The sequence below is a fragment of the Amblyraja radiata genome, chromosome 23 (assembly GCF_010909765.2).
Source record: "Amblyraja radiata isolate CabotCenter1 chromosome 23, sAmbRad1.1.pri, whole genome shotgun sequence".
NCBI lineage: Eukaryota > Metazoa > Chordata > Chondrichthyes > Rajiformes > Rajidae > Amblyraja > Amblyraja radiata.
The window spans coordinates 10,674,748-10,701,387 of NC_045978.1; the positions used below are offsets into that span (position 1 = coordinate 10,674,748).

General features: G+C 41.5%; 1 protein-coding gene across 1 annotated transcript in view; it reads left to right on the top strand.

The window, feature by feature from the left end:
• Positions 1-4,362: 4,362 nt before the first annotated feature.
• pard6b (par-6 family cell polarity regulator beta) overlaps positions 4,363-26,640 on the top strand; it is a 40,902-nt gene continuing 18,624 nt past the window's right edge. The window contains exons 1-2 of the mRNA XM_033041540.1: positions 4,363-4,675; positions 6,906-7,128. Coding sequence (XP_032897431.1) covers positions 4,613-4,675; positions 6,906-7,128 — 286 coding nt within the window. The 5' untranslated portion in view covers positions 4,363-4,612. The remainder of the gene's footprint in view (positions 4,676-6,905; positions 7,129-26,640) is intronic.

The following is a 26,640-nucleotide window of genomic DNA, read 5'->3' on the forward strand; positions in this document are numbered from 1 at the left end:
ATTTTCTGCAACCTTTAAACTTAACAGGTGCAGTGGAAAATTATTATTACAGGGAAATCAACTAGTTGACCACCAGCATAGTTCCCAATTTACCAGATTATTGGACTTTTACTGTACAAGCACAATTTTACTGTACATGCATAATTTGGCTGAAAGGACCAAAAGTTGTATTTCCATGTTTGTTGATAATACTAAACCAAGTGGATTTATGAATATGAAGGGGTTTGAGATATCATGCTGATTCATTGGGCAAGAACATGCAGATGGAATATTATGCAAATAATTGCAAGGTCATCCGCATTGGCGCACATAACAATGAAAAAATAATTTGTTAAATTGTGAGAAAGAACCCAGGTCTGTTTGTACATGGATTATTGAATGATGAACTGGCTGAAGGGGAAGTACAGCATTAGTCTGCTTCTATATTTCAATTACAATTATTTAATCTAGATATTAATCTATTGCTCTTCCTCTGTGATCGTTGAAATCCTTAACGTTACCCAGTTTTAGCAGACATTTAGTTTATTTGCATCTGAAACAAGTAGGGGTGTGGGGGGCAATGTGGGGCGGGGGTGAAAGGTTGGTCAGGTTCTTCACTTTTGAGCTCATCAAGTTGCTATCTCAATCAATAGGATATATTTAGGTATGAATCAAAACCAATATTTAACCTGATTAAGACTCAAGATTTCTTTAACAGTTAACACAACGGGAACAACGGAATGATTTTTATTCCTGCAGATAATTGTAATGCCAAAACTCCACCAGGCGGTGCACTTTAACAACATTGCTGCAAAAGAGTAATGGCAGTGAAAATTTAACATGCTGGTTTCTTTTTGTCAGTACAGTAAACCCTCGCAATAACGGACCTCCATATAGTGGATTTTGGATATCCACTATAACCAAAACACTATAACGAGACGCCTGTTGCTCCCTCCCCCCTCCTTCCGCCAGTTACCCAATGAGCTGGCATCACGTGACATACTTCTGGTGGCGGGAGGAGAGCAAACAGCATGAGCAGCATTTGGCCCCATCTGTGGCACATTGCATGTGGGATTGGGGGCTCCCTGGCCTGTGCATTCTCTCTTGTTCACCCCTTCCAACTTACATCCCTCATGGCCTTGGGTTAAATTTACCCCCCTCACTCGGCTGTAGTGGACAATCGGCAATAACGGACACAAAGCCCCCCTCCATAGTCCATTATTGCAACTGTTTGCTGTACTGCATTTATAAATACTGTAGTTATTTCTGGAGCAAATGCCCAATTTATGCATGGAAACAACCTAAATTAATTTGGTATGTACAGTTCAGAATTGCATTTCTGCCACAAGCACAATTTCACCAGATATGCACAGAATTATGGCATTTCCTATAAAATGGGACTTTATAGGAAATGCCATAGACTTTAGACTGGTGTTGAGAAATTAGACCACATTTTTCTACGATGCATTTGGCATTGTCTACTCTGTCAATGGCCACAGCATATTAGCTATGAGCAGCTTCCAGTTCTAATGAAGCAAAGAGACTACAAATAAATATCTAGCTATTTTCCCAGAGTAGATGAATACTGCACATCAGATAACCAGCAAGATGGCACATTGGAGTACATCACCCCTAAAAACATACAAGAACTAGTCGCTCATCTGCAGTAGCAAGAATGTGCACCCTCCCTCTATTCACATACCTCGATATCATGTATTTATTCTTAACCAGCATCTGCAGTTAATTTTACCCCATTATTTACCTAGGAATGGTTGAAAATTAACTTCAATTGGAGTCCATAGGGATTTTACCCACCTCTTGAACTTTTACAGGTGTACATTAGAGAGCATATTGACTGGTTGCATCACGGCCTCATTTAGCAACTTGAATGCCCAGGAGCGAAAAAGACTGTAAAAAGTTGTGAAAACTGCTCAGTCCATTACTGGCTCTGACCTCCCCACCAACGAAGGGATTTACTGGAGTAGTTGCCTCAAAAAGGCAGCCAGCATCATCAGAGACCCACACTATCCTGGCCATACACTCATTTCATTGAAAACTGCCTGAAAACTGTAACATCCAGGTTCAGGAAAAGCTTCTTCCCTACAGCCATCAGGCTATCAAACACTACAACAAATAAGCTCTGAACTACAACATACTATTATTATTGCACTATATTTGTTTATTTATTGAGTATGTGTGCATGTGTATATATACACACTGAATTTTTTTTCTCCCGTTATGTACTATGTTTACATATTCTGATGTGCTGCAGCAAGTAAGAATTTCATTATCCTATCTGCAACATATGACAATAAAACACTCTTGAAGATAAGCATAAGCAGTCTGAAGAAGGGTCTCGACTCAAAACGTCACTCATTCCTTCTCTCCAGAGATGCTGCCTGAACCGCTACTCTAGCTTTTTGTATCTATCTTCGGTTTAAACCAGCATCTGTGGTTCCTTCTTACACATAAGCATAGCATGTCGATTTCAGCTTGTTTAGTGGTACAGAGGCAAATGGGTGTTTTATCTCCAGAAATATTCTTTTGTGACAACTTGGGGTTCAAATGTGGAGCATGAACATGTGTAAAGTTTATCATTATTTAAACTTTCAACAACTCCCCTACCTCAGCAAATTAGCATGGCTCCACTGCCTACTAGTTCAGTATGAGATGAAGAAAATGAGTTTGGAGCGGAAACAAGGAAATGCAGATGCTAATTTACAACATAAAAGACACAAAGTGCTGGAGTAATTCAGTGGGTTACACCACAGATCGATGGAGAACATTGATGTGTGTCTTTCCCGGACAGGACCCTTCATTAGACTTCCTCAGAAGATGAGTTCCTAATTTTTGAGAATTGTCCCTGTATTGCTGGCAAAGCAACAATGGTGCTTAGCGAGATAGGAACTTTGTTATGGAAGACCTTTGGGGATAGACTCCTGGCCAGAGTGCTTATCCCTTTCTTCCTTCAGCTTCCTCTATTGGTATTGCTTTAATGTTGTCATGTACTGAGTACAGTGAAAAGCTTTTGTTGCTGCACTATCTAATTAAATCTAATCATTCTGTGCACGAGTACAATCAAGCCTTGCACAAGTGCAACGAGTAGTGCAAAGAGAAAAATACTCGAAAGCACAATATATATTTATAGCATTGTAGCATAACAGACTCAGTAAAAGTATAGCGTCTCCAATGAAGGTAGGTTGGAAGATTGGGACTATCCCCGAACTGACAGATTTTATTTCTCAGTTGTCTGATAACAGAGGTTTTGGAGAGGGAATAACTGGGATGAAAAAGGTCCCTGTATAAAACACAAAGTGATGAACTCAGGCAGCATTTGTGGAGTGACATTTTGGGTTGGGACCCTTCTTCAGATGCCGTCTGCCCATTTCCCTCCACAAATGTTGCCTGACCTACTGAGTTCCTACAGCACTTTGTGTTTTGCTCAAGATTCCAACATCTGCAGTCCCATATCTTAACTTTATATTTATCCATATTATACTGCATATTCCATTCATCTACATTATAATGAAACTTTGTTTGTGTTCCCCTCACATCTCATAATCCTCTTACAGTATCATGGTGCCAGCAAACTTAGAAATATTACTCAGTTCTCTCATCTAAATCACTGATACTGTATTGTGAATAACTAGACCCCAAGCAGTGATCCTTGTCCCAATTCACCATCTTGAAAAAAAGGCTAATTTATGCCAACTCTATTTCACCACTAAATTACAAATGACATGTAAATTTAGTATTTCAGGTGTCAAATCATGCAAAACACACAATATTATATGCAGCCCCATGTGTTTTTTTTACACTTTTCACTTTATTAAAGATCTTCAGGAAATCCAAATACACACCGTTTCTTACGTTCCGTCTTTTGTTCTGCCTAAATATAAAAAGTTGATAAATACCTGTAAAATATGCTTTATTAACAAAACTGAGTTTAATCAGACTTAGAAACATCCATTTAGTCTAATGCATTGAAATGCATGGCAATAATAAAAGATCATTTAAATGGTACCTGCAAAATACTATATTTTGATGAAGGTTTGTGTGCTCATTTTATAGATTGCTTTAAAGCTTTGCGTAGATTTGGCATGCTTTTATAAAGAAAGGAGAGTTGGAGAACTATTGGGGTTATCTAGGTTGCTTGAGGAGATCTTGCAGTGCCTGTTAGCTTCGGGGTTGGGCACTGACTTGAGATACCTGTTCATGGCAAGCATCAGGTGCACAGGTGGGTCAGGCCTCCGGGCGCCCGCACTCCCCGCCCCTCAACTGCCAGTGCGCGCGGCGAAGGATCTGCGGGACAACGGGCGGCGGGCGCGGGCGCGGGCGCGGGCTGGTTGGGGGCGGGCGCGCGCATGCACAGGTTGGGTTTCCGGGGAGGCTGACGTCATCTGGTATCAAAGTCCGGAGTTTGGTGCAGGTCGTCAGGAGGAGGCGGCGGAGTTTGAGCCGTTGCTCGGCACACGCAACCGCCATTAGCGGCGACGGGGTTCATCCTGCACTATCTCCCTCCCCTCCAAACTAACCTAACGTGACCTCCCCCTCACGCTGAGCCGCTGTCCTTGGGGGAAACGAACGAACGAACGAACGACCGAGCACCGGGTCGGCGAACGGCGCTACGAAAATGATCAAGACTCACCATCGCACGTCGTCCAAGTGCCTGGAGACGGTGGAGGTGAAGAGCAAGGTGCGTGGATGACGGACACGGTGTGTCTGGCGAAATGGGGGCTGGGTGTGGGAATGTCTGTGAAGCCGTCGACGAAGGAGATGAGTTAGATCCAGTGTCCTGACTAATACCCCTGTTGGCGCAGGATCTGTGACCAGTGTTGGCGCTGCCAGGGTTCAATCGTCTGGTCAGACGCAGGCCTGCTGCAACTTCAAACATTTAAACCATTGCTTTGTAATTCCACTTGTTTCACCATTCAGGTTCTGCTGGGAGTTGAAGCATGTGATAGCACAGTCCAATGAACATAAATCTTTCCTGCACCTATTTTTTTGGTTATGAATGCTTCTGCCCCTTAAAATAAAAATTTGGACAGCAATGTGATTTGTAAATGCCATCCCTAAGCAATTAGTAAAGCATTTCGGATACAGAGTTCCCAAAAGGATTGTGCTGTAAGCTCATTTTAAATGGAAAGGAGGTTCTAATTATCTGGGTACTCGACTTAATTTAAGATTGAACCATTAAAACATTATATTTGAAGAATGAAATTACATCATCTTTATTTTTGTCTGCAGAATTTCACTAGTGAATGAATATGACTAAAACTATCATTTTAAATTATAACTTTTAATGGGGATCGTTGCAATAATTTGGCAGTACATGCAACATTGGCTGTACATAGAATGTAAACTATGGACCTGTAATTTGGATCGTGTCCAACAGTTTCTTCGTGTGAACATGTTGATTAATTAGACCGTGTTGTACATGGATAGAAATCAACATCTTGGGAGTCTAGTTAACTGATCTGGTTTTAGTTAACTGATCATTTGACTTGATGTAAGTTGTGAGCTTTTCTTTATAACTTGAATCATTTAGCAAAAGGAAAGTACATAACTAAGATGATAAATCAAAACTAGAATCCATCCAAGTGGTATTAATCCAACCTGTTTATGGGTGTTGCTTTTTAGGTTTTCAATGTTTCTCTGTCCCTAGTTTCTTTGGATGAACCAATTTGCTCTGTTAAATCTCATCTCTCACCTTTGCCATATAGGATTTGTTTAACTTGGCTTCATGTTCAGCGCAGACATTGTTGGCAGAAGGGATTGCTCCTGTGCTATACTGTTAACATAGAAAATAGGTGCAGGAGTAGGCCATTCGGCCCTTCGAGCCTGCACCGCCATTCGATATGATCATGGCTGATCATCCAACTCGGTATCCCATCCCTGCCTTCTCTCCATACCCCCTGATCCCTTTAGCCACAAGGGCCACATCTAACTCCCTCTTAAATATAGCCAATGAACTGGCCTCAACTACCTTCTGTGGCAGAGAATTCCACAGATTCACCACTCTGTGTAAAAAATGATGTTCTCATCTCGGTCCTAAAAGACTTCCCTCTTATCCTTAAACTGTGACCCTAGTTCTGGACTTCCCCAACATCGGGAATAATCTTCCTGCATCTAGCCTACCCTTAAGAATTTTGTAAGTTTCTATAAGATCCCCCCCTCAATCTTCTGAATTCCAGCGTGTACAAGCCAAGTCTATCCAGTTCTATGCTCAAGTGTGTGAAATACTGTCTATGAGTTACAAATATATTTGAGTGTGTTTCATTTGCTACTAAACAATGATATTTATTCTTCTTGAATTAAATCAATTTCTTTGCTGGCAGACAATTTTTCATTTTGTGTTAGAAAATGAGGCATTCAGTGTTCAGGATTGTGATAATATACGATAACAAATGGACATGGTATGCAGAATTGCAAAAAAATACTTTTATCACTGCCTCCATGTTAGACTGCTCCTTACTAATCTTTGATCAGTAATCGCAACGTTTTAACAAACAGGTTTTTGTACCTATTAAAGAGGAAATAATGGTTTTCTAGAATTTTTTGCTTCCACGCTCTAATTAGAATTCTTTATTTTGGGTAAAATCATAGGAATATGAAAATACATGAACCCATTCAATCTTGTTCAATTGTGCCCATGTAAAGAAATGCTGATTTGCAATATGTTCCAAAGATATGAATTTCGTACAAGTAAAAAATCCTGAGCAACATAAACTATACATCTAAACTAAGCAATAGTTTACCGGCTTAAATTTCTTTTATGTCAATTTTCTTTTATATTATATAAAATATTTGTAATATTACTTTTAGAATTCTGCCATTTAAATTCACAAGATGCATTTTTGAAAATAATCCCAAATTATACAGCTGAAATGTTTTCACTTCTTCCCTCCCCCCCTTTACTTATTTAGTTTGGGGCTGAATTTCGTCGTTTTTCTCTGGATCGATCCAAACCTGGGAAGTTTGAAGAATTTTATGGATTATTGCAGCATGTCCACAGAATTCCAAATGTTGATGTTTTAGTTGGATATGCTGACATTCATGGAGACTTGTTACCAATAAACAATGATGATAACTATTTAAAGGCAATTAAGACTGCAATGCCTTTGCTCAGAGTGTTTCTGCAAAGGAAAGGTAAGAAAGTTAAAAAATTGGTATTCCGATTCTTAGAATTAACTCTATGTAATCAAAACATATAAATGTTGCTCCTTCAGAACATTAAAAAAAACTACTGAAGAGCTTTGACATTAAATGATCCTGACCTAGGAACAGGGGATTTTCAGGGGAATAATTGCCTTTCAGTCAGAGAACTGACTCTGTGCAATATTATGTGCTACGTGTTACTTGGTTAAAGATTTTCAGTCCATTTTCCACTTATTTTCACTACTTTGAAGAGAAACCATGGAGCTGAACTTTTCTGATTGTAACGTTTAATTCTGAAGGGAACTGTTAATGTCCATCCATCCATTACTATGGGATAAGATCTTAGTCTGGACATTGCAACACAAGTGAGTGTGGAAGGATGGAGCACAGTTTGTGATTCTAAGTGGTGAATGAGGTGTAAGAAAATCTGGTGCTTTTTTCCCCTGTTTTAAGTTTTCAGGCATGGGCTAGACTAATAGTTGAATGGGTATGTTTGCTAGTCTGAAATCGGTTATGGCTACTGACATCATTGTCTGTGGCAGACCAAATTACCTGTACTTCTGACATCACGTGTGAGGGGCCATTAGCGAGACAAAAATTTTTTGATACCTGGTCACCAACCTAAAGTGTTTTTTTTTTTCTCCAGGCATGCTGCCTGGCCTACTGAGTCCTTCTAGCACTTTTTCTTTAATTATTTTATGAAATTTTTGTTTAAAAAAAAAAAAGAAAAAAAAGTAGGATAGAAATTTGAAGTCTTTTAGATTTTAGTCATAAGTCACTGTTCCAAATATGTTGTGGGTGGTGTATATTTTCGGCTATCTCTAGGTGTTTTCCAAGATGTGCTTGAAATTCCTGTTTAATGTACCTGCAACTTTGTGTAATCTGTGTACAATGGTAAAAAATAACATTTAATGCCTAGCTTCCTGTTTGGCAGCTTCTGTCATTGGATGATTTGTGGTTTACATATTTAGCTGTCTTGTCATTTCTAAACATGTTAAGCTGTATTTGTGGAGTCTGGTTCTACCTTTTTGTTAGGGTATAAATACAGGTACACAACCTTTTATCCGAAAGCCTTGGGACCAGACACTTCTCGGATTTCGGAATTTTTCGGATTTCGGAATGGTAGATTTTTAGCGTAGATTAGGTAGGTAGCGCGGGCGGCTTGAAAAGTCTGGAGCGGCTGCCTCCTCCCCGGAGACCGGGGAATCATTGTAAATCATTGCTTAAATGTTAGTCAGTTAGTTTGGAGGGATTTTATGTGGTGGGGGGGTGGTGAAGGGGGAAACTTTAATTCTTAGTCCCCTACCTGGTCGGAGAGGCGGAGAGTGGGCAATGCCTTACCGGGTCGCCGTGCAGTAAGCTCCGGAGCGCTGTGGCCGCCGACTCCCAACATCGCGGAGCTGGGGCTGCGGGCGTCCGGCCGCGGGCGGCGCCGGTTGGAGCTCCGACCCCGGCGAACTCTACCCCTGGCTGCGCGGCGCTCCAAATCCAGCGCGGCCCGCGGCCTGACGCCCGCAGCCCCAGCTCCGCGATGTTGGGAGTCGGCGGCCACAGCGCTGGGATACCAGCGGGGAGCGGGCAATGCCTTACCGGGTCGCCGTGTGGTAAGCTCCGGAGCGCTGTGGCCGCCGACTCCCAACATCCTGGGGCTGCGGGCATCCGGTCGCGGGCGGCGCTGGATTTGGAGCGCCGCGCAGCCAGGGGTAGAGTTGCCGGGGTCGGAGCTACAACCGGCGCCGCCCGCGGCCGGACGCCCGCAGCCCCAGCTCCGCGGTGTTGGGAGTCGGCGGCCACAGCGCTCCGGAGCTTACTGCACGGCGACCCGGTAAGGCATTGTCCGCTCCCCGCCTCTCCGACCAGGTAGGGGACTAAGAATTAAAGTTTCCCCCTTCACCCCCCCCCCCCCCTCACATAAAAGCCCTCCAAACTAACTGACTAACATTTACAGATGTTTAAGTGTGTCTCCGGGGAGGAGGCAGCCGCTACAGTAGTACAGACCTGGGTTGACCGTGGGTCGTTTCGGGTCAGGTTTGGCGCCAAACACGGGCTTTGGTGTGCAGACGACATCCTGGAAAAAATGTCCGGTTTTCGGAGCTTTTCAGTTTCCGGAATTTCGGATAAAAGGTTGTGCGCCTGTAGTTTGTTGAAGATCCTCGAACTGAAATACTATTTTATTTAGTTTAAATATGAATTTAGCACTAAGACTTAAATATTAGAATAATTCTACGTTGTATAAGGAGTTTTTTTTTTTTTTAAACGATCTTGACTGCAGAAGCCTAAATCCTGTCTGAATTTTTATATTATAAGTTCTTGCTCTGTTTGTAGTGGAAAATATACAGGTGTAAACCTTTGCTGGAATTTTGATTTGGGCATCCCTGTGGGACGGATAAAACATGATTTATTTTGAGCATGGAAATTAAGATGTTTTGTTACTATTTTGAAACAACGTATGTGGTTTGGTTTCCATTTAAGAATGGATATCCCTGTCGTTGATATACATGCCAACTTCACGTATGAGCTTTTTCGGATCACTGCAGATCATCCATTGCCAGTCTCTGTCATCTTGGTGATGAAAAGGGGTTCAGTGTTTCCCCTTTTGCAGGACATCTGATATGCAAATATAACTGAAGTTTATTTTGGTACTTTTCTGAAATATTGATGCAAGTAGCAGAATGTTGTTTAAACAAATCAGGTGGTTATTTGTAATGCTCCAGATAATTCCTAATAACTCATTTATATAGTTTTTCTATTATCATTTTGATTTTACATTCTGTCTATACGGGTAAATTGGGCACGTTTCAACTAATCAATCTGCCTTGCCAGCTCTTTAGGGATTTTTGTCTGGATACCATGATAGTTTTGTTCGTATCATTGGTTGTATTTTTCTGTCCATATTGCCCCATTCAAAGTAAAACACTTTCAATTTAATCCACCTTCTTGACTTCATTTGTGCTTGCCTTTTTACCTGTAGTCTGAATCTTCTATGATAAGTTTTACCTTCGCTTCAAACTGTAAGGCTGTTTACTCTACCTGAATTGTAGAGTTTTATATAACAAAAAGGTTGTTATACTTGATGAAACTTGTCTTTCAACTTTAGCTGTATGATGCAGGGCTCTCACTTACCTTTTTTTCTCTGTTGCTAGACGGGCAACCTAGGCAGCTTTTTAGGTTGCCAAATGACAGTTCATGTGGTCATCTAAGACTGCTTGCATGACGCGTGCGATAATGTGCTCGGAAGAAGTGCGTAGTTACCAGTCGGAATTATGCTCAATGAAGCATTCACATATTATTTCTGCTTCAAATAAAGTCACAAACTAAACATAATCATCAATCAAGAAATGATATATACCACGATGACATGCAGCAAAATTATAATACAGTATCTCAACTCTTTACACTTTGCAATGAATGCAATTTCTATTATTTATTTCCACTTCCAAACAAAAATGTGGTTGGATTATTCAGCGTAAGATCAACCTCGGTGAGACCAAGCGCAGGCTTGGCAATCGCTTCGCACAACACCTCCACTCAGTTCGCAATAACCATCCTAATCTCCTGGTGGCTCAGCACTTCCCCTCCCATTCCGAATCCGACCTTTCTGTCCTGGGCCTCCTCCATGGCCAGAGTGAGGCCCACTGCAAATTGGAGGAACAGCACCTCATATTTTGCTTGGGTAGTTTACACCCCAGCGGTATGAACATTGGCGTCTCCAATTTCAGGTAGTCCTTGCTCTCTCCCTCCTTCCCCTCCCATTCCCAGCTCTCCTACAGCCTACTGACTCCGCCTCTTCCTTTCTTTTTCCCGCCCCTCCCCCGCCATCAGTCTGAAGAAGGGTCTCGACCCGAAACGCCACCTATTCCTTCGTTCCATAGATGCTGCCCCACCCGCTCATTTTTTCTCCAGCATTTTTGTCTACCAACGGGATCCCGCCACTGGCTACATCTTCCCATCTCCTCCCCTGTCGGCTTTCCGCAGAGAGACCTCTCCCTCCGTAACTCCCTGGTCAATTTGTCCCTTCCCACCCAAACCATCCCCTCTCCTGGCACTTTCCCTTGCAACCACAGGAAATGCTACACTTGTCGCTTTACCTTTCCCCTTGACTCCATTCAAGGACCCAAGCAGTCTTTCCAGGTGCGGCAGAGGTTCATCTGCACCTCCTCCAACCTCATCTATTGCATCCGCTGCTCTAGATGTCAGCTGCTCTACATCGGTGACACCAAGCATAGGCTTGGCGATTGCTTCGTCCAACACCTCCGCTCATTTCGCAATAACCAACCTGATCTCCTGGTGGCTCAGCACTTCAACTCTCCCTCCCATTCCAAATCTGATCTTTCTGGCCTGGGCCTCCTACATGGCCAGAGTGAGTCCCACCGTAAATTGGAGGGGCAGCACCTCGTATTTTGTTTGGATAGTTTACACCCCAGCGGTATGAACATTGACTTTTCCAATTTCAGGTCGTCCTTGCTTCCTTCCTCTCTCCCCTCCCCTTCCCAGCTCTCCCAAAGCCCACTGTCTCCGCCTCTTCCTTTCTTCTTCCCGCCACCCCCATCCCCTCATCAGTCTGAAGAAGGGTCTCGACCTGAAACATCACCCATTCGTTTGCACCATAGATGCTGCCTTTCCCGCTGAGTTTCCCCAGCATTTTTGTCTACCTGTGAATTGCTTTGTATCAGTTCAGAATTACCTCCACAGCTTGGAGTATACAAGAGCTTTGCTGCAGAAACTTCAATCTGATGCCTGTAGTTGACTCTTACTTTTTGGATTAGCCTGACAGTCAACAAAATATAAATTGAGTATTTGTTTTTGAGAGTGTTAGTTATTTTCAGAAAGATAATCTCATGGACAAGAACAATTCACGACCTAGTGAACAAGTCCCACTTTCACGACCTAATTCACGACCTTTTTTACTCGTGGACAATTTTTATCATGCTAGAAAAAACGCCCCGACCTACTTGATGCCACGAATACCTACGACTAGCATCATGGCCGGCTACGACCTACCTACGACCTCGTGACGACCATGCTGCGAGTATGAGTCAAGGGCGAACTCGGCAGAGGTTGTGAATTAGGTCGTGAAAGTGGGACAGGCCCTTAACTAAAAGCAGTCCGCACTCCTGGAAAGGAATCATGGTTTGTTACTAAACTGTGTATGATGTAGATTCCAAATATGATAGAACATTTGGGTAAATGTAATAATTAGAAAGATGATGTGAATACCACTTAAGATGGACATTGAAATTGTGATAGCAGATGGAGTCAATATAAGTAAATATATTGACTGGATGCAGGAGAGAAATCTACGCTTATTATCAGGCCATGCCATAATATGCAGCAACAATAAAAAATAAATGACAGCAGATGTACAGGGCCCTAGTGAGACCACACCTGGGGTATTTTGTGCAGTTTTGGTCTCCCAATTTGAGGAAAGACATTCTTGCTATTGAGGGATTGCAGCATAGGTTCACCAGGTTAATTCCCAGGATGGCGGGACCCAGACAGTTGTGAATCTGTGGAATTCTCTGCCTCAGAAGGGGAGGAGGTAGATTATCTGGATGCTTTCTAGAGAGCTAGACAGAGCTCTTAAAGATAGCGGAGTCACGCGATATGGGGAGAAGGCAGGAACGGGGTACTGATTGTGGATGATCAGCCATGATCACATTGAATGGCGGTGTTGACTTGAAGGGCCGAATGACCTAGTCCTGCACCTATTGTCTATTGTCAGAAATAAAGTAAAAGTCCTAGTTGGTAAAATGCTTGTGCAAAAAAAGCATTGATTTGATTTACACTTGGGTATGTTTTCTTTTCAAATTCTGGCTCCTCTATTACATTAAACATCTGGAGGCATTGGAAATAGATTGCCAAATAGAAAACAAATCAAAACAGGCGGATGTTGTAAATAGTGGATAAATATGAAATAAGTGAAATATTTTAGCATTTTGTTAGTGTTATGTTGATAATGAATGAGTAAGGTTTATTCCACATTCTTTTTAGCACTTTTACAGGTGAAAGTGTCACAACCTATACCAGTATAGGACTCTCCAGAGCCTTACTTTGTCCCTTTTTAATCTTTGTAGTTGTCCATTTAGATTGCAAGCCCATTTTAAAAAGATTGTTGTATACTCATCGTTGTCATCTTAATAGCAAAAAACAGTGCTGTGACATTTCTTTAGCCCATCAGCATGACTTTTATGCATTTGCAGGACGTGGAAGATGCCAGCAAGGCCAGCACCTTGTCCATTCTAAACTCTACTTGGTGGTGAACTGTGTCTTTAAACCACTGTAAATCATAGTGATAGTAAAGGGCTCTGGTATTTCCAACCAGCAATAAAGTAGGAGTAGTGATTATATTTCCAACTGAGGTACTTTTCAAGCAGGCTATTTTAACTTGGATGGTGGCAAGCCTCTTCAGTGTTTGAGTTGTATTTGTCTGCAAATGTGCATGGTAAATGGCTTTGGGAAGTGAGGTGGTGAGTCCTTATTCTACAGCAAAGAACTTGATTTTTGATCTGCATTTGAAGTGTGCCCAGATAAGTATATGGTCTTTGCTAATGCCTACAATGTTCATGGTATGGACTTTTTTCTTGGAGGTGACCATTGCATGGTACTGGTATGACTTTAATGTCACTTGACACTTATTAACAAATACCCAGATATTTACAGGCTGTGTGTCATTTGATGTCCCCTTTATTAAGGAGTTATGAATTGAAGTAAACATTATTTGATCAAATATCCCATTTACGATGTTTAAGGAAAGATCATTGATAAAACAACTGAAGTGATTTCTTGAGTACAGGAAATAGTGATGTGGAACTGCAGTGATGACCTGGAGTTGGGACTGACCTTCAATAACCATAACCTTGTTTTGTGAGAAGACTTAAGTCAGTAACTACTCTCCCAAATGCAGCGTTGATTTCAAGTCAGTTGAATTTGCCCAACATTTTTTAAATGAAATTCTTTAATTCACGTTAAGACTGAGGCTGCAGTGAGCTGAGGAACAGAGTGGTCCTGATGAAAGACAATTTGAACATCAGCAATGGACATGTCTGTGTTCTGCCATTTTTAAGTAAAAGTTGTGAAATAGAAAATGGGATCAAGAATCACCAGCATAACATTTCAACCTCCACACTCTTTGTTTGATAGTCTTTAAGGCAGTTATGACATCTGTTACCCCCCCCCCGGTCAGCTGATACCATAGACCAGGAATTTAAAAAAAGGCTAGTTTATGCTACTTTTCCACAAGGCTGTGCAGATGTTAAACATACTTCTAATTGTTGTTTTAACATTTTTTAAGTGATTTCTTAATTGTATTAATGGAGCAATGTAATGTACAACATTTCAGCAAGCACTGATCTAATTCATTTCCTGATGCTCTCCTGGACTATTTTGAAGGTTGTCTCGTGAGGTCTATCTTCAAATTAGATCAAGCTAATGCTCCTGAAGTTGCATGCAAAGAGAATTGTATATTGGGGTTAATGGGATGGAAATCTTTCTTTAGTTTGAACTTGGCTCCTGTATCTGCCAAGAGAGGATGCTCCCCGGGGTATACTTGCTGCTCTGGCAGAAACTTCTGCCTTTTGAAAGAGTTGCTTTCTACTAGGGTAGCCAATTTTCACTAATCCTTGAAAGTACTGTTACATTTCTTTTCCCTTATTTTATTGGTTAAATTGTAGGGCGGTAAATTGTAATCAAGGCTTTCATCACTTGAGAAAGTGTAGGTATGTGTTTAAGATATGATAGCATTCTCATGGCATTAGAAATATCGAGAAGATTTTATGTTGTGATCTGTGGGGGGTCTGGAATGTTAGCACTTGGATTTGTTTCAGGTGAGCAGTTATTTAAAAATCTGTTCTTTTCTCAGTGTGATCTATGCATGTTCATTTCTTGCATGTTTTCATTTCCTTTTGATTATTGAATGATTGGTGGTTGTTTATTTCATATTAAAAAATTGTGTCTTAATGAATCATTTACAATGGAGTGCATCATATCTGCATCCAATCGCATTTGTAGCAGTATTTATGCTGGAGAGAATTCCATTGCAGAATTTAGATAAGGGATTCATTAGCAAATTTTCAGATGACACAAAGCTGGATGGCAGTGTGAACTGTGAGGAGGATTCTATGAGAATGCAGGGTGACTTGGACAGGGTGGGTGAGTGGGCAGATGCATGGCAGATGCAGTTTAATGTGGATAAATGTGAAATCCACTTTGGTAGCAAAAACAGGAAGGCAGATTATTATCTAAATGGTGTCATTGGGAAAAGGGGAAGTACAACGGGATCTGGGGGTCCTTGGTCATCAGTCAATGAAAGTAAGCATGCAGGTACATCAGGCAGTGAAGAAAGTGAATGGCATGTTGGCCTTCATGACGAGAGGAGTTGATTATAGGAGCAAAGAGGTCCTAGTTGTATAGGGCCCTGGTGAGACCACACCTGGAGTATTGTGTGCGATTTTGGTTCCTTAATTTGTGGAAGGACGTTCTTGCTATTGAAGGAATGCAGCGTAGGTTTACAAGATTAATTCCTGGGATGGCGGGACTGTCATATGTTGAGAGAGTGGACCTGCTGGGATTGTATACTCTGGAGTAGAGGATGAGAGGGGATCTTATTGAAACATATAAGATTATTAAGGGTTTGGACACGCTGGAGGCAGGAAACGTTTATGCTGGACCCCAGCTATTTACGATATATATTAATGATTTGGACGAGGGAATTGAATGCAACATCTCCAAGTTTGCGGATGACACGAAGCTGGGGGGCAATATTAGCTGTGAGGAGGATGCTAGGAGGCTGCAAGGTGACTTGGATAGGCTGGGTGAGTGGGCAAATGCATGGCAGATGCAGTATAATGTGGATAAATGTGAGGTTATCCACTTTGGTGGCAAAAACAGGAAAGTAGATTATTATCTAAATGGTGGCCGATTAGGAAAGGGGGAGATGCAACGAGACCTGGGTGTCATGGTACACCAGTCATTAAAAGTAGGCATGCAGGTGCAGCAGGCAGTGAAGAAGGCGAATGGTATGTTAGCATTCATAGCAAAAGGATTTGAGTATAGGAGCAGGGAGGTTCTACTGCAGTTGTACAGGGTCTTGGTGAGACCACACCTGGAGTATTGCGTACAGTTTTGGTCTCCTAATCTGAGGAAAGACATTCTTGCCATAGAGGGAGTACAGAGAAGGTTCACCAGACTGATTCCTGGGATGTCAGGACTTTCATATGAAGAAAGACTGGATAGACTCGGTTTGTACTCACTAGAATTTAGAAGATTGAGGGGGGATCTTATAGAAACTTACAAAATTCTTAAGGGGTTGGACAGGCTAGATGCAGGAAGATTGTTCCCGATGTTGGGGAAGTCCAGAACAAGGGGTCACAGTTTAAGGATAAGGGGGGAATCTTTTAGGACCGAGATGAGGAAAACTTTTTTCACACAGAGAGTGGTGAATCTCTGGAATTCTCTCCCGCAGAAGGTAGTTGAGGCCAGTTCATTGGCTATATTTAAGAGGGAGTTAGATGTGGCCCTTGTGGCTAAAGGGATCAGGGGGTATGGAGAGAAGGCAGGTACAGGATACTGAATTGGATGATCAGCCATGATCATATTGAATGGCGGTGCAGGCTCGAAGGGGTGAATGGCCTACTCCTGCACCTATTTTCTATGTTCCCGATGTTGGGGGAGTCCAGAACCAGGGGCCACAGTTTAAGAATAAGGGGTAAGCCATTTAGAACGGAGATGAGGAAACACTTTTTCACACAGAGTTGTGAGTCTGGAATTCTCTGCATCCGAGGGCGGTGGAGGCCAGTTCTCTGGATACTTTCAAGAGAGAGCTAGATAGGGCTCTTAAATATAGCGGTCAGGGGATATGGGGAGAAGGCAGGAACGGGGTACTGATTGGGGATGATTGGGTGCTGGCTCCAAGGGCCGAATGGTCTACTCCCGCACCTATTGTCTATTGAATCATTGACTGATCCTTTTTTGCATTTTATCTTTGCAGTCCTGTTGTTGGAGCAAGATGACAAGCAAATTACTACATGAAACCACAGCCATAAACTGTCCTTTGTTTACTTGTGCTAACCCCAATATGTCCTGAGACAAAGGCCCTTCATTCTAAAATGAAACTATTTATCCTCTAAAAGTTTAATTTAGTTTATTGCCAATTGAACTAAGGTACTGTGTAAAGCTTTTTAGTTTACTGTCTACAACTGATAGTTTACGCTACTGGATTATATATCTGCAAAATCCTCATCCACATGAAGGATGAGTCAATCAATGTCTGCAGCTTATTGTCTGCAGCCAACATTCCCAACTCTTGCAGTTGTCTCTGAGCATGTTATGTGTGTTGCAAGCTTGACACCAGTTTCAAAGCAACAGTTACACTGTTCGGTGCGCTGTCCTGGCAGGAGACCATCTGGTAGACACTTGGATTTTAAAAAAAAGACTAAAAAGCATTTCTAATGGTTGTAAATTATGTTGCGAAGCAATGTAGAAAAAGATTCAAGGTTTTTCTTGAATTCTCTTTGCAAAAATGTAACGTCCCCACAGTATTGAGAAAATTGCTGGTATACGATTGCTCAGAATTTATGGAGGAGCATTCAGGATGGCATTGAAAACCTCCTGTCCAATCTAAGTGGCAGAAGGTGTGCAGCACCTCCCAAACTGCCTGCCTGCTCACCCATTCAACCACCATCAACTTCTCCACTTTTTCACACAGCGTGGTGGGTATATGGAACGAGCTACCAGAGGATGTAGTTGAGGCAAGTACTATAACAACATTTAAAAGGCATTTGGACAGGTACATGGATAGGAAAGTTTATAAGGATACATGGGGTATACATGAGCAGGTGGGACTATTAGGATAGGGCATCTTCATTGGCATGAGTAAGTTGGGCCAAAAGGCCTTTTTCTGTGCTGTATGACTTCATGGCTCTATAATATAGAGTGAACGATGCTGTTCTAAAAAGGTTACAGGAAGGACCTGGGCGAACATGAGTGTTAGTCAATTAGATGGTAGAGCAGGTTTGAAAGCAGTTAATAAGGAATACATTCTAGAATTGATCAATAGAGGCATGAGAGTAAAAAGCATTGAAGTTTAACGGAATTGGGGTATTGTAGTCAGCTGTTCACCTCATTATGGGATATATGTGAAGTATGTAAGACGGTCTGGAATAGATTTGCAAGAATGTTTCCTGCATCGTCAGACCACAGATACAACAGAATGATTCCAGGCTGGGATTTCTTCTTTGGAGAAAGCCATAGGACATTTGTTAACGTATGTAAAAAGATAAGTCTGGATTGAATGGATGATGCAGGCTGTTCCCATTGATGGAAGGTTTGAGGACTGGGAGTTATGGATATAAAGTTAAGAGAATCAAGAGGAACAAATTGAATGCACTGCTTATGGATACAGTGGAGGCAGGTTTCATCATGGCCTTGAAAGAAATTGGATAAACATGGAGATGGAAATTTTTACAGCTACAGAAGAGTAGTCGGGGGTTGGAGCTACAAAGTTGCTTTGTTGCACAGCAAATGCTGCCTTTACCACTCTATCTTCTTGTGTTGCTACTTTCGGGAACCTATAGACAAAATCCCTCCGTACATCAATGCAGTTAAGGGTCTTGCCATTAACTGTACAATACCCCTTTGTATTTGACATCCCAAAGTGTAACACCTCACATTCGCTTGCATTAAAATCCTTTTGGCATTTCTCTGCCCATACCTGTAACCGATCAATATCCCATTGTATCCTTTGGCAGCCTTCCTCCACTTCCCTCTGCTTCTATGGCTAAGTTAGTTCCAAGTCAGTTCAGCTTGTGTAGCCCCTGGGGACAGCACTTTCTTCGGTCTGCCACCACCCATAGGATGTGCTTCATCACCATGGGGCTCCCCACAACCTGTTGCTGTTTCTTCGTGTTGGCTGTTGCTTTGTCAACCATCGCTGCTTGGTCACCCTGTCCACTCGGCCCCTCTCCCTCTTTCCCCGGAGTCGCACGCATACCCCACATTGGAAGCAGCAGCACGTAAGAGGGGATGGAGTCCCAGGGTGACTGAGCATGTCTTGTTGTTGACAGCGGCCTGGAGACAGAGTTGTTGGCCAGGGGCTACAGCTTGAGTTGCAACAACAGCCGTGTGGTGGGTGAAGAAGTGCTCACTGGTGCAGACCAGCATAGTGACTCGGTCTGAAGAATGATCCCAACGTCACTTAACCATGTTCTCCAGCAATGCTGCTTGACCTGCTGAGTTCCTCCAGCACTTTGTGTCTTTTTTTGTATTAACCATCATCTGCAGTTCTTTGTGTCAACTGCAATACAATGATAATACCTTATTTGGTTATAGCGGACAATTGACAATAACGGACACTATTTACCCCTCCCCCTCTCCCACCGCCCCAATGGTCTGTTATAACGAGGGTTTACTGTGCTTGTGTAATACCTCGCCTACATCCTCTGACTCCAAGTATAAATTTACATCTTTATCATTTGAGTGGTTCTACCTTCTCCCTAGTTATTCTTGTGTTTTTAATGTGTGATTAACAAACTTTGGGATTCCATGTTTGGATTTGTTTTGTTTCACATCACAATCCTTTCTATATAATGCAGTTGAGAATAGTGAAACATGACAGTCTATGGAGAATTTTTACACAGAATGAACGCAATTATGAAGCGCTACTCAAAATATGAAAGATGGTTTATTTTCCTTTACAATGGACAGGATTCGATTCTTTATGGTGAATAAACACCCTAAATCTAAATTGAGGAGTAATTCTGAACTGAGGTGTGACAAAAACTTGTGAAGAAAGCAAGTCTCAATAAAATTCAGTTAATTGTCATTTTGGCTAGAGATCTGCAGGGTACGTAATGTTCAAGAAAAGATATAGAAAGGGAAAAATTAAATGAACACTGTTGCACGTTTTTTAGTATACCAACACTTCTAGAATATAATTGCATATTACCCATTCTAATAACATTATGTACCAACAAGACTTTAATATTAACAGTATATTATTCAGAACATGGTCATTGTTCAGATGAAAATTTCCACGTTATGAAATTTATGGTGTATGTTACATGCTGCTGGAACATTTTCTGTGCTTGTGTACTCCAGTAATTAGTTTTATAAAAATAAAGGAGTCTTCAACAAATTGAATGGGAATTTAGAAGAGACTTTACCCAAAAGGCAACAAAGATCTGATGTACATGGGCTGATCAAACATGATATGACTTGACTTTCGGAAAGTGATGTCCCAGGCTGGAAAGCTGAAGAGATGTTCAATCGGAAGCCAAAAAAAACCCGAGTCATTTGATTGAACCGGCGTGCTTTTAAGCTATAGATAGATTGCATAGGCACTGGAATTGAATTTGGGATTATGTAAATTATTGCTTCTGTTGTTGCACAGCTGGTTAGCATTTGAAGATCTAGAATGCTTTGTGCTTGTAAAATGACAGAACTTTTTTTTTTTTTAGTAGTTCACTCTTTTATTGTACCTCATCAGCTCAGTGCAGCAGTATTTGGCACCATGTGACACCCTAGATTTTTAAGGCTATCTTGCATAACCAGACATATTACAAATGTGGCAGATACATTACAAGTGTACTGAGTTTACCCAATAGTACAAAGTTCCAATAAAATGTGCACACTTTATGAAGATAATAGCATATTAATCCGTTTTTTGGGAAAGGTGAAAGGATAAGTAGGTGATACTTGATCAGGACTGAATATATCATTCTGGTGTAGTTGAATGTGAAGTGAGGCAAGATGAATTTCCCTGCAAAGAAGATGAGAAAGGAGGGAAAAGATGACAACATCAGATGGAAGTTCAGATCCTAATTTCTACAAATATTGAGTGTCTATTGTGCCTTTTTTGCTCTAAAGTTTAATGTTGACAAGGAATTTTCAATCGTTAAAAGTTGACATTCCTAATTTTCAGTTTAGTTTTCTTTGCCATTAAGATTTAATTGTGTTTTGCAGATCACAGAGATACCAGTTTGCTTTGATAACTTTTGCCCAATCCCTGAGATGGACTTTGTTCAGTCTAAATGTTTTCTAGTATTAGTCTGTCAACTTTTGGCGACAGCACTTTAGCCAGAGTTGAGATGTATTAATTCCTTTGTCAAGTGTGATGCCAACACAATGCAAGTGATAGTGATTTTATGCATGTAATTTGTGTAACCTTCTACGCTTCACTGGATAAACGTAGCCTACCTCTACAGGGAGAATTCACTGTAGTTTATTTCATCTGCTGTTTGAATTGTCTTAGTTAATTAATCTTATTTGTTGTACAAAAGATCAGTGTTTTTCAGTCTTTTTGATGCCATGTGTTGGCTGATGTGAATGACTGAGGTTCTGACCATATTTTTGCTGCTGGATTTGTGCATTAAAACTTGAATTGAATGAAATCAAACTGATTTTGTTAAAATTTGAAAACCAAGTTGCTTGGTGCAGATTGTTTTTTCAAAAAAACTGTTTGGAAGAAATGTTGACACTAAGCAAGCATGGTAACTTATTAAAATAGTACACTTGTAATGTAAAATAGTAGGGTGGCTGTCGATCAAACAACCCTCGGGACATCCGAGGGCAAATTGTTAACTGGCGCTCGGGCTGCAAGAAATGCAGGTTTTCTGTAAAATGAACTTTAATTTAATGTTTTATTTTTCTAGCAATCTGTGGTGCTTTAGAGAAATAGGAATGCTATAATTAGTGGTTCAAAGGTGTATTATTATTATTATTGCGTGACCTCTGTTGGTCCGGCAAAACAGATAATACAGCAAGGCTCTGGAATTGAGGGTACTGGGAAATCGGTGGTGGAGAATATAATTGAAGGCATAATGTCAAGATCTCCTACTGTTCTTCATTTGTACATGACAGACAGTGTACTTAAAACGAATTTATGTCACTGTATACAGAGATCTTATCAGGATACTAATTTTATATTTAGACAAGGATTCCTGAATAACTTTCCAATAGTTGGTCTGTTTTGTATCTTGATTTTAGTTGCAGACATTGCTGAGAACCTACATTTTGAAATGGTAAAAGCGCTTTTTCACGGGGCGACTTGACGCAAGATGTAACCAGAGTGAAGTGGTCGTGGTCTAGCACGATATCACACGATATAACGGGGTGTAGATAAAGAGTTCCCACGGTACTCGGCATTTCCGTTATTTGTGCGAGTGACTTGTCCGTCTCCCGAGCTTTCCCGTTAAATCTTGAATGAACATTGTGAACTACACGTGGCACAAATGATGTCATTTTTTTTTTCACACACTATAAATATCCTCCCTTGGTTGAATTGGCTCATTTGGAGACATGCCTATACTAAGTAGTTTCGAGTACAGGATGGTGTTTTTTTTCATTGACGCGCTGTATGCAGCAGCCCACTATGTGCATCGAGGACGCTTGCGTGAAGGCAGAAGGGAGAGATTAATTAAAAAGAGAATTAAGAGGAAGTCTCACTGGGTGTGAAAGAGCGAAGAGGCCATCTCTGCGCTTACTACAATTCACAATTGGGGAGTGTGCAGTGGCAGGACAGCTATATTGATGGGTAGCAGACCACAGGAACACTACTGCATGTTAGCAGAAATGCATAGCAAATAAGCTGACTTTCTAGTGTTGTCCTCTGAAAAGTGCTTCCTATAAGATGTTCGTCCGCAAAACCTGCCATTTAGCACATTGCATTGTCCCTTTTAATGCCTGAGTTTAGGCTTGTTGCGGAGGTTAATGAATATAATGTGTTTAAAATAATCTAGCGTGCCTCATTTGTTGATTTTCGTGTTTGCGAGGCCCTTTTATAGACAAATGTTTGGTGTGATGCACCTTCTCTCAATATGTGCAAGAAGTCGTCTTTTTATATTGTCAAATAGGAATAAAGACTTTGTCTCACATTTACCGTGCTGATTGGCTTATTTTATTTTCTACCGAGAGGTGAAACTTTCAAACGTTTAAATAGCTCAACAATTGATGGACCTGAACACTCAAAAATGAAACTTAATGAAAATGTGATTATATCACCTCCCTTCAACTATTTTGTGTTTCAGCATGAGAGGGATTATAACATTAGAGACATTCATCTTGTAGTGATGTGTTAATGAAGAATTGCAGACATCAAGCTGATAGTAAAAAATATATTTTTTTAACAATGAGGTAAACAAGCACTGACAATCAAACTGCTGAGGTAAAAGCTTTATCACACTTCAGGCTATAATAAAATGTGGAGCCTCCAACAGAAACAAAGTAATGCCCAAGAGGAAAAAACACACATATTAACATACAGACATTTACAGCAAACCCAATCTGTCGAAGATTGACACAAAAAGCTGGAGTACCTCAGCGGGACAGGCAGCATCTCTGGAGAGAGTCTGAAGAAGGGTCCATTTTGTGTCTTATCAGATATCAATTTACACGCAAATCTTTGATCTTAAACTCATGGTCCAGTTTTGCTGCACAGCGTATTATACAAGTTCACACCAGTGTAATATCCGTGCATAACATAACACAATCAATGACTATCACTGCTGCTGTCCCAATTCCCCATTTACTCCCCCAATTCCCCATTTACTGGTGCGCTCCCCTAATCCCTCATTTACTGGTGCGCTCCTCTAATTCCCCATTTACTGGTGCGTTCCCCAAATTCACCATTTACTGGTGCCCTCCCCTAATTGACCATTTACTGGTCCCCTCCTGTATTGTTCTATTTTCTGTAAAATCACCCTTCCCATTCCCAGGTTTAAAGCTGGGCTGGGATATTAAAACACACGCAGACAGGGAATTTTGGAACGCCACTGCGGCACAATAGTTGAGTTGCTGCCTAACCCAGAGATTAGTGCGGGTGTCACAGGTTATGGGGAGAAGGCAGGAGAATGGGGTATGAGGGAGAGATAGATCAGCCATGATTGAATGGCGTAGACTTGATAGGCCGAATGGCCTCATTCTACTCCTATCAGGGAGAGTTAGATTTCGCTCTCAGGGCTAACGGAATCAGGGGAGATGGGGAGAAGGCAGGACGGGGTACTGGTTTTGGGTGATCAGCCATGATCATAGTGAATGGTGCTGCTGGCTCGGAGGGCCAAATGGTCTACTCCTGCACCTGTTTTCTATGTTTCTAAAGCCACACCATCATCTCTCATGGATGGACGGATACTAGCCACAAGGTAACCTCTAACAACCTCTCTCTCCTCCCATTTCTTACCCTTCCCTCGCCCGCACCCCACCCCACTGTGGCCCATCTAGACTCGCACCTCTTTCAGCCCTCCCCTCACCCCTCTCACCCCCCCCCCCCCAAACATTTCTTCCCCATGCTTCACAATCCTATTTTACAGACTATGCTTTAATCTGGGGTCTTTGTTCAAACCATCTGCCCCCTCGCCCGTGTCCATCTATTACCTGAGATAGACACAGAATGCTGGAGTAACTCAGAGGAACAGGCAGCATCTCTGGAGAGAAAGAATGGGTTTAAGGAATGGGTGAGTTTGGGAAACCCATTCCTTCCATCCAGAGATCAAAATGCTGGAGTAACTCGCTGAGTTACTCCAGCATTTTGTGTATCTTCGATTTAAAGCAGCATCTGCAGTTCCTTCCGACACCTGCCACGCTTGATTCTGCCTCCTCTTTCCCAGCTGGAACCGAAACGTCACCTATCCATGTTCTCCAGAGATGCTTCCTGCCTGAGTTATTCAAGCATTTTGTGTCGAAAAGTGGAACTTGCTACGAAAAGTGGAATCAGATACAATCAGCAGGTTTGAGAGACATTTGATTTGAAGTTTGAAATTTCCAAACACTTTTTAATCAACTCGCACCGAACGACTAGTTCCAAAGTTTTCGCCAGTTAAAGGATATTGAGAACACCTTTTTTACTCACCTTCTGTCCCCTCTGTCCAGCTTCCGGGTTTACCGTTCGCAGGAGTTCCCACGGTAACCGCAAGAGTTATTACGGATATCGCACGGATATCGCACTGGCCACTACGTTCATATAAAGTTGCAATGCTCAACCACAAGTGTACAAGTCACTCTTGGAGAAATTCAAGCTTGCTTGAATTTTCTCCCGAGTCACCAAGTTACACGATTACCTGCCGTTAGCGCCACGGTGGTCCACGAATGCCGTACTGTTATCGCACGTGGTTCCCACGATGTTAAACTCTGGTTAACTCTTGCGTCAAGTCGCCCCGTGAAAAAGGCCTATTAGTAAAGTGGAAGTTTTGACTGCAAGCTCTTTGAGTTCTGAATGTTTATATACTTGAGCCAAGAACTGGTTAAGTCTGGTTTGGAAATTGTAACTCCAGGTCTTGGTCACTGACAACCTGTCTCCTAATTGAAAGAGTGAAGTACTGACTTTTTTGGAGAATCTATTTTAGATGGAATAAAATTTTGCTTTGGCCGTCATGAATAGTCATTTTGCTAGAGATAACATCCTTGGAGCATAGGAGATGGGGTGATCTTATAAGTTTAAGATGAGAGGGAAAGTTTTTTTTAATATAGGAATCTGAAGGGCAAATGTTTCACACAGGGTGGTGAATATACGGAACGAGCTGCCAGACGAAGCAGTTGAGGTGGGTACAATAACAACATTTAAAAGATATTTGGACAAACACATTGATAGGAAAAGTTTAGAGGGATATGGGCCAGACGGGAAGAGCGTAGATGAGGCATTTTGGTTGGCATGGACAAGTTGGGCTGAGGGACCCATTTCCCTGCAGTATGACTGACTGTAACATGTCAGAATAATTACATCCAACTTGTTTCAGGCTTTTTTAAAAATCTGACATTCCAGCACACAGGATACACTTTGCGGCATAGATGGAAGTAATTCCATCTATTTGTCAGATATGAAAGTTTGGAAAATCACCATCCTGAATATATTCTACTAAAGGAGACTTATTTTAAAGTAAAAGCTTCAGCATCTCATTTTTAGTTTATCAAAGCATTAAGAATGTATGTATGGTAATGCATATGAAGCAGTTCAAAGAAGGGTTTACTGGACTTGTGTGGAATAGTTATACCACAGTGGTAACCATTGTGGGGGGATGATTTTTGTGTGTGAGTTAATATTTTAGTCTGTGTCCAAGATGGCTGTCCGAAGGGAGAGTGTACGCTGGCGCGGTTTGGCTGCCGCTGCTCTCTCTTCACATTGTGTTTTTGATTTTTTGTCTTTGGATCGAATTCTGTCTTTAATTTGTGTATTGGTGATGTCTTTATTATTTATTTTATTCCGATTATATGTTTTATTATTCTTGTTAATTTCTGTAAGGTGTCCTTGAGACTTTTGAAAGGCGCCCACAAATAAAATTTATTATTATTATTATTATAGTTGGGCTATATTTTGAAAATAAATTTGATAGGCTCTGCTTGTAACCACTGGAGTTTGGAGAGTGAGAAAGATCAGAATCTAAATGAGAAATGTGGATGAAATGTTGATCAGTAGATGGGAAGGTGAACATGAGATAACAAACTGATAAGCCATGCTCTTATTACATTGCATAGGAGGCTCAATGGACAGACTGGTCTGGTTTTGTTTCACACTGTACC